This window comes from Scomber japonicus, chromosome 13, assembly GCF_027409825.1.
Source record: "Scomber japonicus isolate fScoJap1 chromosome 13, fScoJap1.pri, whole genome shotgun sequence".
NCBI lineage: Eukaryota > Metazoa > Chordata > Actinopteri > Scombriformes > Scombridae > Scomber > Scomber japonicus.
Genome location: NC_070590.1, coordinates 10,397,435 through 10,410,166, shown reverse-complemented (window position 1 = coordinate 10,410,166; position 12,732 = coordinate 10,397,435). Strand labels below are relative to the sequence as shown.

Here is a 12,732-nt window from a genome sequence, read left to right as displayed (position 1 = left end):
TCATTGACAAATGGCTAGTGGAATAAATCAGGACCATATTCACTGTCTCTCTCTTTCACCTTTCTTGTTCCCTGCACTCAATCTTTCATTCTTACTAACACACGCACACACATACACACACAAATCCACAGGGAGGGCTTCCATGTTGCTTTAAATAATTATGGGCCCACAACCTCGTCTGACAGGAAAAGAGTAAATAAGTCTCATAGTCCAGGAGGTTAATACTTGGCAGAGAGAGACGCAATTCTGCAATGGCTTAGTGACACTTCAGACAGAAAGATCCCAGGTTGTGTGTGTGTGTAAATACTGTGAGTACCTACAATAAACTCACAATCAAGACAATCAAGTACACACTACACTCCTCATATGCCTATTTTATGTGATTATGTTCAAGGGTGAAAGATTATCTGTACAGAGTCTCTCAGTGCTCACTGAGCGTTGGGAGTCCTTCACTCCATGAGTGGCTTTCACTATTCAATGAGGCCGAGACCTCAATTTAAGTGCGACAAACATCTGTACAATGAGTGTAATGAGAGGTTTGTTCTCCAGAGTACTCAGAGTTGTGTAATATAAGTTACATGTATGATTTTTTGATGCTTTAAGATTTCAAGTTTTGTCTTCTGTGAAGCATCTTTAACAAGATATTTGTGATGAATTGTGTAAATGTGTTTTGATTTGATCTTTTCTCTCATTTTTGAGTTTCACTTTCAGGTTAATCAAATGCACATTAAATGCAGGAAGGCGCAAAGAAAGAAAACAGGAACATGAGATCCGAGACAGTCCCCCACTGAGTCAATCAGGAAGAATAACTTATTTATTACAAATTGTGTCATACTTTGTATTTTTGGTCATCATTTCTAGTGGTTAAGATTGTACTCAGAGTAATTGTTGAGTTCTGGAAACACAGCAAGATGCCACAGTGAAGTCCGACGGGGCCAGAATCACAAGCACCCGGGCAATCAGACCAACTAGACTACAGTTTAGTTAATTATCGCAATATGTAACACGTTATTTGGAGGTAAAACTGAAAGCAGCAATAATTTCTCATTGAACAGGAAAACTTTGTGTGTGCACAGGAAGCCAAAGAGTTTGCAACAGTTTTACAACCTACTTCCAAATACATTTGGCTAACCTAGAAGTTTGTTTATAACCTGACTGTTCATGTTTTTTACTCTATCTGACCTTAGGCAGTGATAGGAATGGAGGCGCAAACTACAAAAACAAGTTTCCAGTTTCATTAAAGTTAGTACTCACTTTGGAGCAATCAATGCATTATGGAGCGTAACTGAAAACTCTGGTCAATAAAGTTTGAAACATCAGAGTAGAGGATGGATTTTTCACAGTTGACCCTTTGATTTCATTGGGTCGACATTTATTCTTACCTGCAGGGTTGGAGAAATCGAGGACGCTGGTGGCCGGCTGCAGCAGGTCAGGACTGCTGGATGACAGGTTGCCGGGAATGGGCATGATGGCCACGCTGTGACGACACTGCTTGGTACCCACAATGCTGTCATCCTGAGACTGACCCATGCTGGCATCACTAGAAAGGCAAGTGGGGATGGTCGAGGGTAGAGTGAGAGGAAGAACGAGAAACAGAAGGGATTGAAGCAGGTAGGGAGGGTTGGAAAAAGTTGAGATTGGAGTTGGGGAGAGGAAGGGTGGCATTAAAAGAAAAAAGGTGTGAGAGAGAGAGGGAGAGGGAGAGAGAGAGAGAGAGAGAGAGAGAGAGAGAGAGAGAGAGAGAGAGAGAGAGAGAGAGAGAGAGAGAGAATTAGATTTACTCCATCAGAGACAAACTTAATGTTCTAAAATGAAGGTATTTATTTTGCAGCAGTAGACATTTTTTTTCCTAAAAAAATCCATTCCCCCTGTGTTCTTATGAGTTTTAAGCACAGGTATTAAAATCCCTTTATCCAGAAAACATATTAAAATCACAACTCATAACACAATGGGGAAAAATATTAGGAGAGATAAAATCAAAATGTCTACTCTTGCAAGAACACAAAATATCAATATCAATACTTTTTTTTTTTTTTTAATATGCAGCAGTGACACGGCTGAAATTCATCTATGAGGCGGTTTCTTGAATGGCAGTAACTGATAAGGAGCATTCACGGAGAGAGAGAAGTTCACCAAACACACACAACACAAGACGAAGAGATACTGCTACACACACACACACACACACACACACACACACACACACACACAAGCTGACAGAGACACAAACAAGCATCACAAACAGCAGAACACATATGAAAAGTAATGATACATAATGAGTATTTTAGCTCAGATGTTCTCCCAGATGTTTATTTACACATTTGTACTTTGTATCCCTGCTCTTAGCTTTTCAATTCATCTTTGTGTGTGTGTGTGTGTGTGTGTGTTAGTATTGAGTTCACTGTTCTCTTGTATGTGTGTCCAGCAGTTGGCCACATTATGAAGCTAAACTAGAAGTGACAGGCACCTTTCTACCTGGCTCCTCAGCCCCACTCAAGGATATGCAAACATCAACCTTTACGTTAAAGGCCTCAATAGACCACATGGATCTGCATACATGTGCTGGAAATGGCACCTATTATGAGACCAACCCACAGAAGGACAGTTTGGGTATTGTGATCCTGAATAGCCTCAAATGCTAAATGCGGTTTTCTGAAGGTCAAAAAAACTCAAGACTTTTAGGATCTTTAGCATTAGCTAGAATTAACAATGAATTTAAAGTAGGTACATTTACAATATTTCAATCTGCTGTAATAAGAACAGAGTCTGATACGAAGAGAGTTCTTCATGTCCTGTCTGCATACTAATTGTAACTTCCCTCTAGGTGTGTGTGTCTGTACAGTATGTACTGAACACAGCGCTGTAATGCAGGGCTGAGACTAATACAGCTGTGTGCTGCGGTAGCAAAGCTTCTGTAATCTGCGAGTCACCAGTCTATAGGTACTGCACCCACAGGACGGAGGGAAGACGGGAAAGAAAAAGATGGAAGAGTGGTAAAAATGAATACAGGCAGATGAAGACATTTTTAAAAAGCAGGAAGGTTAAATAACTTGAAGGGTAAAAAGAAAGACACAAAGGAGATTAAGAAAGAAGATTGAGGTGAAATTGAAACTGATAAGGAAATTACAGGGCTCAAACTAGGCTTGACTGACATTGTCATCTCTTGGCTGTAGCACACCTCTAATAATAGTCACACTTTGAACAATGGAGATCAAGACAGAGACCAAATGATAACCAATGGTAAAAATATGGCGGTTCTACATATTGAACTGTATTATATATGTCAGAGTCAAAATAGCAAAGTTTTTAGATGATTTAGTCCATTAAATATGGAATTACATATAAAGAAATGTCCAACATAGAAAAAGCGTGAAAGCAAAAGTCTTTATGTATTTAGGTACTCCTCTAATATACTTAAAATGCCAGGGGTGTTGAATGTTGAGCATCATCTGTAACCAATAACACTCTACTATTAACACTGAATTAAACCAAGGAAAGGCCTCCATCATATTTTTTTCAACGTCCTGAATACATTTGGTTGAATAAGCACTCAACTACCATTGGCAGCAATACACCCAACTCCAGATGGAAGTGATGGCTATACATTTAATTAAGAGTTTCAATGTGAAAAAGAAGCAGAAGAAACACCTTGACTCTGCAGAAAAAAAAGTGGGAACAGTTGAAGGTGAAGGAACTCCTATGTTAAAGGAATTAGCATGAAATCTATAAATGCTGTCCTCTAGTCATGTTGCTGAAGGTCAATGTTGCTGCTGAGTGTGTGTGTGTGTGTGTGTGAGAGTGTGTGTGTGTGTGTGGTTTCCTGCTGTGTGCGTGTCTGCTAATGGATACTGAATCGAATGGTCGGAGGATGGTTGGAGTTTTGCAAGAGGTCTTACCCAAACAGGCCCCTGAAGCCAGCGGAGACAAACGGGAGAGAGACGACATTGCAAAGCGTGAAAAAAGAAACAAAAAAAGAAAACAGAAGCAGACCTCTGCTGAAGTGATTCAGCAATATAAGTGAAGCAGAGTGACAATGTCTGTGCACATCCAACAAAATAAAACAACACAAACACACGTGTAGGTTGACAGTATAAATATATATATATAATAGCCAGAGTTTGGACACACTGACAGGTTTGCTGAAATAAATAAGCAGAAAAACGTCAGCAACAATATTCTAATGGCAGCGTAGATTCATACACACCACATGACAGGAAGCTGTAGAGCAAGTGAGGAAATTGAACTGGATTGTTTGACCTCATTAAAAAAAAACACAAGTAAGATGATCTACTTAGAAAATCCTAAAAACCAACACTGAAGACTTCTTTCAGATTTCTTAAAGACATTTTTTAGGGGAAAGAATGATAAACTGTGGATTTGACACTTCAAATAGTAGACAAAATGATCAAGTTATGGCCTAGCATTTATGGCAGCTTTTGGGCTACCTAGGGATCTGGTGTCTCATAAGGCTACAAGACCAAAATGTCATAAACTCTGTTCATTAAAATGTTCACTTTTTTTGTCTTGAGAGGGATAACAGTTATAAATTGGCCATTTTGCCAACCCTGGCATATTTACAGTAATGCTTCTCAGTGTGCCCTGCTATTGGAAAAAAAGGAATTAATAAGAACAGTGCTGTTTTGATTCAGGTTCACACATTCAACCACAAGTGCTTCTATGATTAGAAACTGGTAGGCGGGGGCATTTTGCCTCTGACAATGCCATTGCCAACTATATTTTTATTATACATGTGTGATCCTGTGTGATATGCAACCTATTACTTTTTAACTTTCTAAGTCTTGTACAGACAAGTCTTTAGCTATAACTGGTTGAAAATGTCCTGCACAATTCCTCTTGGAGGTGGAGCAGCAATGCAGCAGTAGTGCAATTCAAATGTGGACCTCTTGCAGTGTGAATGCTGAAATGCACTAACAACACCATACTTAGAGCAATATGCATTATTGTTTGGTACATGTTACTGTATCACAGAGAGGTAGACAGGATGAAAATGGCATCTCAGCACATTGAGGTTACTACTTTATTGTCGTCTGATTAAATCAGGCAGACAAACTGACAAGAGGCTAAACCTTCTGTCTATTGCTTTCCAATATAAGGAATATAAATCAGCTGGCTTGGTCAATATTAGACGCATGTAAAGGTGCATGCACAAACCCAGACCTCTTAATTTGGCAGAAAAACGACTTGTTTATTGCCGGTGTGTCCTTGTCATATAAAATTCTAGTCTGAAGTGGAGCACAATGTCGGCCAAAAACATAAAGAAGCAGCATCAGTAACGGGTGGGTTTGTGTGTGTACATAAATATGAGCACAAGCATCTGAATAGGATTATAAACTGTTAAACAAGGTTATTTTCCTCAATTAGGAGAATTAAAAAGTGAGGGAAATGATTCAAAATGTAGAGAGAGATTGTACCATAGCAACGGTCACAGTTTTGATCCTTGTGAAAGCCAATGTATCCTTAAACTGAAAATGAGTCCACTGTGTGTGTGTGTGTGTGTATGCCTGTGTGTGTGCTTAAAACTGCATGGTTCTGTCATCAGAACAGCATGTACCTTGCCTAATTGTGCACACAAACACACACCCAGTAGACAACTTTACAAAAACCACTGTGGAAGGTTTATGCATCCGGCAAACCATCATCTCTCACATTACCTCCCCTCAAATTTTCCTTCTACAACAAGCCACTGATGAATTCCGATTGACCCGTCTCAGCTCTATTCTCATTTCCAGCCCCTTTAATCAGCTATCAGTTCCTTTGAATCAAAGAGCAGTTTGAATGGTGCCGACTAGCGAAATAAAAAGCAATGAAAGGCCTTGTTTGGTCGATAAATAGAACGCAGAGGAGAGCCTTTGGAAGCTGTGCACCGAGCCGGATCAATGGCCGTGTGATAGCGTGTTGCGTTATGAGACAGAGCACAATCAGTTTCCATGCAAACTGTGGGGCTTTGTGAACATAATCACTGCTGAGATGGAATCTGATAGAGTGGAGACAGTGAGAGACAAAAGTGAAGGGACATGGATACGCATGACAGCGTCCTTCTGTGCGAGTGTGTGTGTGTGTGTGTATGTGCGTTTTGAGTTTACAATGCGCAAGAGCAGTGCCAATGGTTAGCTCTGTAATTAAGAGGGCGAGAACAGCGCCTTCTCTCTCCAGCACTGACACAGTATGGAGTTTAATGAGGCCTGGAAAGGCATGAAATGATAAAACGAAATCTAGTCTGTAACAGCACGTTACGGGTGGAATATTGAATGTGAGCCGCTGTGTGCACAATTACTTGCAATTGCTCCAGATGCTGCAAGTACAATGGCTGGTTATGGATGGCAGTGACAACCGTTTTATGATGATGATGATGATGATGCCGTTTATATTTTCATAATTTGGCTGGAATCTATTGATGTTAAGGAGCTGAAGAAAAGTGAGAGCAGGAAGAATACTGCATACCAGACAAACACGAGTAGAAGTAAAAGCGAGACAGGAGTTTGAATTGGGACAGACTATCAGCACGTTAGATTTTGCCCCACTTGCATACTGTTACTTATTACTGTGAACCTCCACTTTATAATGAATGCAAGCAAGAATTGCTGTAAGAGTTGGGTGCAATTGCTCCATTTCTCATAGAAGCCACGAGAGGAGGCTAAAATCTTCTCTATCGTTGCCTGAGGTGCAATTGCAATAAGATCAGTCAGGTTTCTGCTCACGCCTCCAATATTCTCTCTCTGCAAATGGTCACAGACTGCTGCAATACTGATGTAGAGTCAGGAGACAGATCGAGTCAGAGAGGAGTGTGTGTGAACCAATTTGTTTTTGAGTTGTTTTTGTACAAGGTAAATGCACCTGAACTTACTTTACACATCTTTTAAAGCTCTCCCATAAATCTCTTCGACATTCAATTCATGCCAGATTGTGTTTAAGATTGATTTTTTTGACCATATTTCAGGTGGTGTATACAGTCTTATAAGGGCATGTGGAGAAAGTAGCCTCAGATGCTATATTTGATCATCAAAACAGATTTAATGATGCATATTTTACTGAAGCATTAAATGTCAATGCAATGGAGCATTTCCTGCAGTGTCTATATTAATCCTCTTACCTGAATGGTTTGGGTGGTAGTATACTGAAGCGTGTCTTCTCCAGCATCTTCCTGATCTTATTTCGTCCTCCAGACACAGTGTTGGCCTTCATTTTCCTGGTGGCCTTGTGGTCCGTGGGGAACTCCATGTCTCCAGGAAGGTCAGGGATGGAGAAGCGATTGCCTTTTTTCTCCTGGATCTTGGGAATGTGAGGGCCGCCATTCTTCTTCTCGTGCATGATCCTGCTGAGGAGCTCTTTGAAGACTAGGTGGAAGGAGGTGGAAAGAGAGAGAGAGAGAGAGGAGGATTGGTCATCATCTTGAATGATAATGATATGTTTCAAAGATGACTGTGCTCTATGTGCTTTAAGTATGTGAACACAATGACTTCACTCACCAAATATGTTGGTTTTGACGGTGAGGGAGAGGTGCGTGTTATTTCTCAGGATGTCAACAGCTTTGGAGAGGGAGATGTTCTCAAAGTTCTGTCCGTTGATCTCCATGATCTAACACAAGACAGATGAAAAAAGAAAAAAATTGTAGGAAAGAAGATCCACTGAAATTCCCCATGAGATGTAAAACCTTTAGATTATTCTAAACTCACAAAAAAATATATGTTTCTGGTTTTTCTGTAATGTTTTTTGACTCAATATATCTGTACATAGTTCACAAAATGCAAAGAGTGAACAATGTGGTTCCAGTCCTCCAAATGACACACAAAGGGAAGTGTGAACTACAGTGTGGCTTTTGGACGACTTGATGGGAACACTGTCCTGTAGTTTACAGCAGTTAATAATGAAATAAGAAGCAGCTTGTCAGTCGATCAGCTAATCATATCATCATATCATTCACAGGAAAGCATTTAATAATTTAGAGTAGGAATGTGAATTAAGTTGTGTCTGCGAACAACATCAAGTAAGAAGAGCCTGTGATCTAACTGCTTACTCACTGTGAGACACTCATAAGTACAAACGTGTTTAAACAATATCTGACAACAGGAAACACACAAACATTAGACTGACCTACCCATAATATACCTAAACTTACCACAGATCTCAAAAATAACCCTGTAAGTTGGTGTAACATGACAAGGACTGAACACACTGTCACGTTGCGACCTTTAAAAAGTACTACTGCACTTATTACTAGATCATAAGACTATATTTAACTAAAACCTCATAGAGTGTCATAGAGGTGAAAGTCCTACACTCATGTTGTGAAGATGACTCAACTTGAGCATGACTACACACATGTTTCTGGATGTTTAATCGCTGCTACATATATCATATCACATAAAACATTTAATATTCTTTATAACATTTAGTAACTTTATGCAATATATTCCACATTTATCAAAGCAGTGGCTGGATGCAGAGCCCTGACAGTTCTCCATTCTGTCAATGTAATTAGGGACTGATTCTCATCTAGAGATGTACACAAATGCAATAAACTATTTGTTCAGATAATGATCTAGCAATGCTCTGGTTCCTGAGGTAGAATTAGGTACAATCGACTCTCACACAGGCCTCTAATCACGCTAAAGACCACTCCTCACACGTTACGGCTTCTCAAGCTGAGGCGTTGCACTGAAACACACCATGCACTTCAATCCAGTGTAAAAGCATAAAGTACTTTTAATTGACTTATTGTTTGCCACCACAGCTAACAGCTCCTCCATTAGGCATGATTTGCAATAAAGCAACATTCCTTATTACAGCACAGGATGTTGCATTATGTCCTCTCACCTGATCTCCCCGTTTGAGTCCGGCCTCTGCAGCTTTGCTCCCTTCTTCCGCCGACTCAACAAAGATGCCGAATCCTCTCTCGCTGCCACCCTGCACGCTGAAGTAGAGCGGTGACTCCCTGGATGCCTTCTGCAGTGTGATCTGCCTCCACTTAGCCTTGGCTGCACACGCAATGTTCAGCAGCCGCAAATGGCCCTTCATTTTCTGACAAGGAGAGAAAAATGGGACGACAGTGAGCCCGAGGAGCCTTGCACAAATTAGCTTTTGTTTCCTAAGGTGACCAATGTAGTCTTGGATGGAAAAACAAGTTGCAAATATAATAATGTGCAAATGCTTAAAGCTGATTTCAAACAGTTTTTTGTTTATTTCATGAGAATATGAATTATTTTTTGATATTTGTTTAATTTGAGCTACCAATCTCACAAGACAAGGGCTGCAGGAATGCCTTTGAGGACTCTTGCTTTCTTGAAAAATTTTAAGTAATTATAATATAGTGATAAAACTTTGCAAAACAGACAGAAGAAGATGGCTGAATAGTGTAGCAAAAACATACAAAATAAGCAGAATGGAAGCTCAAAGTTTAGACTGATGTTTCATCTTACTGTGACTTCTAGATGTTTCTCAAATTCCTCCAGGAAGCGCGTCATTGCCGGGTCACCCTCAAAATCATTGAAGTGGTTATTGACCCACAGCAACACTGTTCTCGTTACCTGTGAAACACAATAAGGGGCTTTATTCAGTACAGACCTGAAACATACTTATTGTTATTATTATTAGTTCCTATGACAACCTAGTTTCACTCTCCAGTTCTTCAAAGACCTTGCACTTAAGTGTTTGTGCAGTATGCATATTCTATAGCTGTCAGAGTTCATAAATATCTACACAGCAACAGAACTGGTGGGGTTCAGTGTATTGCTCAAGTACTCTTTACTGGGCTAAATGTAGAAACTTTGAATGGTAGAAAGCAAACCTGCAGTAGCAAAGAGGCTAAATACTGACTTAGGTAGCAGAGAAATAGTTTAACGACTGGTTGATCACTTCATTTCGTTCCATAGTAATTACAAGAAAAATGGAAAGTAAAGGGCATTGGGAAACAATTATTTCTGCACATTTACACTACATAGTAACATTGTTCTAACCTTTGCAAAAGGTCAGAGCAGCAACCGATACATCACCACGAGCATCAATCAATGTCCACTTTACGCTATTTGCTTTCTCTCATCATCCTCTCTTTACACATTCTCTTACTTTCCCTCTTTTCGTACTGTACAGGATTGGATCCCGTTCAAGGGGGTTGAAGATTATAAGCCTGACTGACAACCGCATAAAGACTATTGACAGCACAAGACTAATCTTAGGTTAAAGCAGTTATGGACAATGGGAGTGTCTGGCATGAACAAATCGCTGTTGGGCTCAAGGACAGCTGAGCTGGCTGAATTTGTATTGATCGGCATGTGAGCGGCACAACACATGAGTTTCCATCAACATGCATGAATACTAAACATTAGGAGGGCCGATAGAAGCATGAGGACCGGCATTTAAAATTGCACACATAAAATAGCACAGTTTTAACTTTGCATACACACGACTTTTCTACCCTGTAACATTTACACACATTTCATGTCCACCTACCCACAAACTAAAGTACACACATGCATACAGCCCTAATGATCACACACACACACACAGCAGGAAACCACACACACACACACACACACACTTACCGTGTCTCGGAGGTTTTCCATATGGAACCACTCTAGCAGTTTCTTGCCGACCTCCATGGGACTTGACAGGAAAGTCCTGTAGGTCAGCAGGAAGTCTTCGATGTAGGTGGGGTCCACCACCGATGGTTCCTCCACCAGGTGCATGATCAGACGCTCGGGGGTTCCCTAGGGTGAAAATACACACACACTCATATAATGACATATGGTGAAAAAAAAACATAGAGCATGTACTGCAGACTCATACAGTACATACACATATAAGACAGCTGAAATCACACAAGGCCACACACTCACACAGAAAAGTAAACGTGCACAAGCTCACACACACACATTGACACGAACAGGCACAAGAACACATAGACACACAAATTTGAATAAATTATGTCGACATTAATCATAAAAGTGACAAGGACATAGACTGTAAAGATGCATCGATTTCTATAAAACTCCAACTATACCTCCATGTATCATTTCAGAATAAACTTTGGATGACTGTGTCTATCTATATATTCATTTTTTTTCATATGGAACAAACATACAATGTCCACGACACAGAGAGTATACTGTTTTCAGCGAGTTTCTTAATGTCATCAGATCAGAAGTTACTAGGGGAAACGATTCATTTGACAGGGAACAGAAACTAGAAAGGCATCCACTTTTGTCTGACACAAAAAGAACAGAGCCAAAAACAAAAGCGGAAATGCTAACACTTGTGAATTGACTCATCTCCACTGGATCTGTTTTGGAGCCAACAGCCTTCCTCGGAGCAGCCGCCAAGAGAATCATTCAGGCCCATTATACGATCAATACCTGACTGCCTCTGGAGACTCAGGAAAAGGATCAAAAGGCCTTGGAGCACACTGCAATGTAGCGTACAAGAAAATGCTCCGGGAAATGGCTTCGATTATGCATGTTCTGCTTGGTACAGTGGTTTGACAGCTAAACTTAGGAACTATCTGTAGGTGATGCAAAATAATATTCAGTATTTATTAAATTCATCCCCTCAAACTCTAAATGTTGGTAGTGGTGAATTCAGAACTGATGCCATGAACAGTTTTCAAATACGAAAGGGTCTGATAGAAGTCAGGTTAGCAACAGGGTATGCTATACTTTAGGATTTTTGTTTTTTCATATGAAATTAATCTATCAAACACTAATTGTGCCTCTGAATGACTAGCCCAACTAGGACCAACGAACTGCAGCACTGATGTTTTTTGTTTAATATGAAGGCATGGTTGAATAATAATGAGGTGGTACTCAAATCAATCCAAGGCATTTCAGTAGGCCTACTGTATATGTAGAACATTTTCACACCTATAGTTTGTTTGACTCATCTCTGCTGCATTTTGCCTTTGGGTCATTGTTTAATTGTAAGTAAACCAGTATGACGTAAAGCACAGTAGACTATGGGAGCTAATTTAGTCCAAAAAAGGTGGTCTTGGCCCAGTTGTTTTGGTCCACCCCCGCCCAAACAAAATGAACTAAACAAGGCAGATAAGAAGACATCCTTAGTGATACATTGTAAGATTAAACATGCTCATGAACTGCTTGGCATGCAGTTTAACCTTAATCTTGGACATTAAACCCCACTGGTGGCCTTCCTTTGCTCATCAAGGTTAAAATGCATTTCAATATTGAGTCAGATATCTAAGGTTGGACTCTGGGAGAAACATTTGTCTAACTTGACCTTATGTTTGAACCCCAAGCGATCTCTCTCTCTACTTTTCCATCCACAGTGGATTCACATTTGGTGGAAATAAGAATAGTGTGTTACTCTATTGATCCTGGTCAGAACAGAAACAGAAACCTTGGGGACTAGTAGAATTTCAGTGGATACTTGAGGATTGTGAAAACACTTTCTTGAACCCTGGTTGAACTCTGGCTCACTGAAAGTCTAAAAGCAGAACACTTTGACATCTAAAATCACCAACCTTGATGACAATGTGTCCCTTCCTGGTCCCGCTGCGATCAAGCTCGCGATGCTCCTTCACCATCACAATCTCCCCTTCCTCCTCCACCTTGTGTGTGTTCTTCTCCACATGGTTGAGGATACGCCAGTAGTCCTCCTGGGCGATGCAGACGAACTGGTCGAGGATGACATGTGGACAGCGGGTGAACTTGTAGTAGAGCATAACATTGCTCTGCACCACAGCCGGGTACTCAAGCAATAACA

The 12,732-nt window shown here is 40.4% G+C and overlaps 1 protein-coding gene across 3 annotated transcripts in view; it reads right to left on the bottom strand.

Annotated features, from left to right (window-relative positions):
- The window catches only part of LOC128371915 (rap guanine nucleotide exchange factor 6-like), a 149,892-nt gene that overhangs the window by 25,983 nt on the left and 111,177 nt on the right, over positions 1-12,732 (bottom strand). For all 3 annotated transcript variants that reach the window (XM_053332311.1, XM_053332312.1, XM_053332310.1), the window contains 7 exons: positions 12,491-12,643; positions 10,560-10,724; positions 9,438-9,545; positions 8,836-9,039; positions 7,488-7,596; positions 7,112-7,355; positions 1,383-1,540 (listed from right to left, as the gene is read on the bottom strand). In XM_053332311.1, coding sequence (XP_053188286.1) covers positions 1,383-1,540; positions 7,112-7,355; positions 7,488-7,596; positions 8,836-9,039; positions 9,438-9,545; positions 10,560-10,724; positions 12,491-12,643 — 1,141 coding nt within the window. The remainder of the gene's footprint in view (positions 1-1,382; positions 1,541-7,111; positions 7,356-7,487; positions 7,597-8,835; positions 9,040-9,437; positions 9,546-10,559; positions 10,725-12,490; positions 12,644-12,732) is intronic.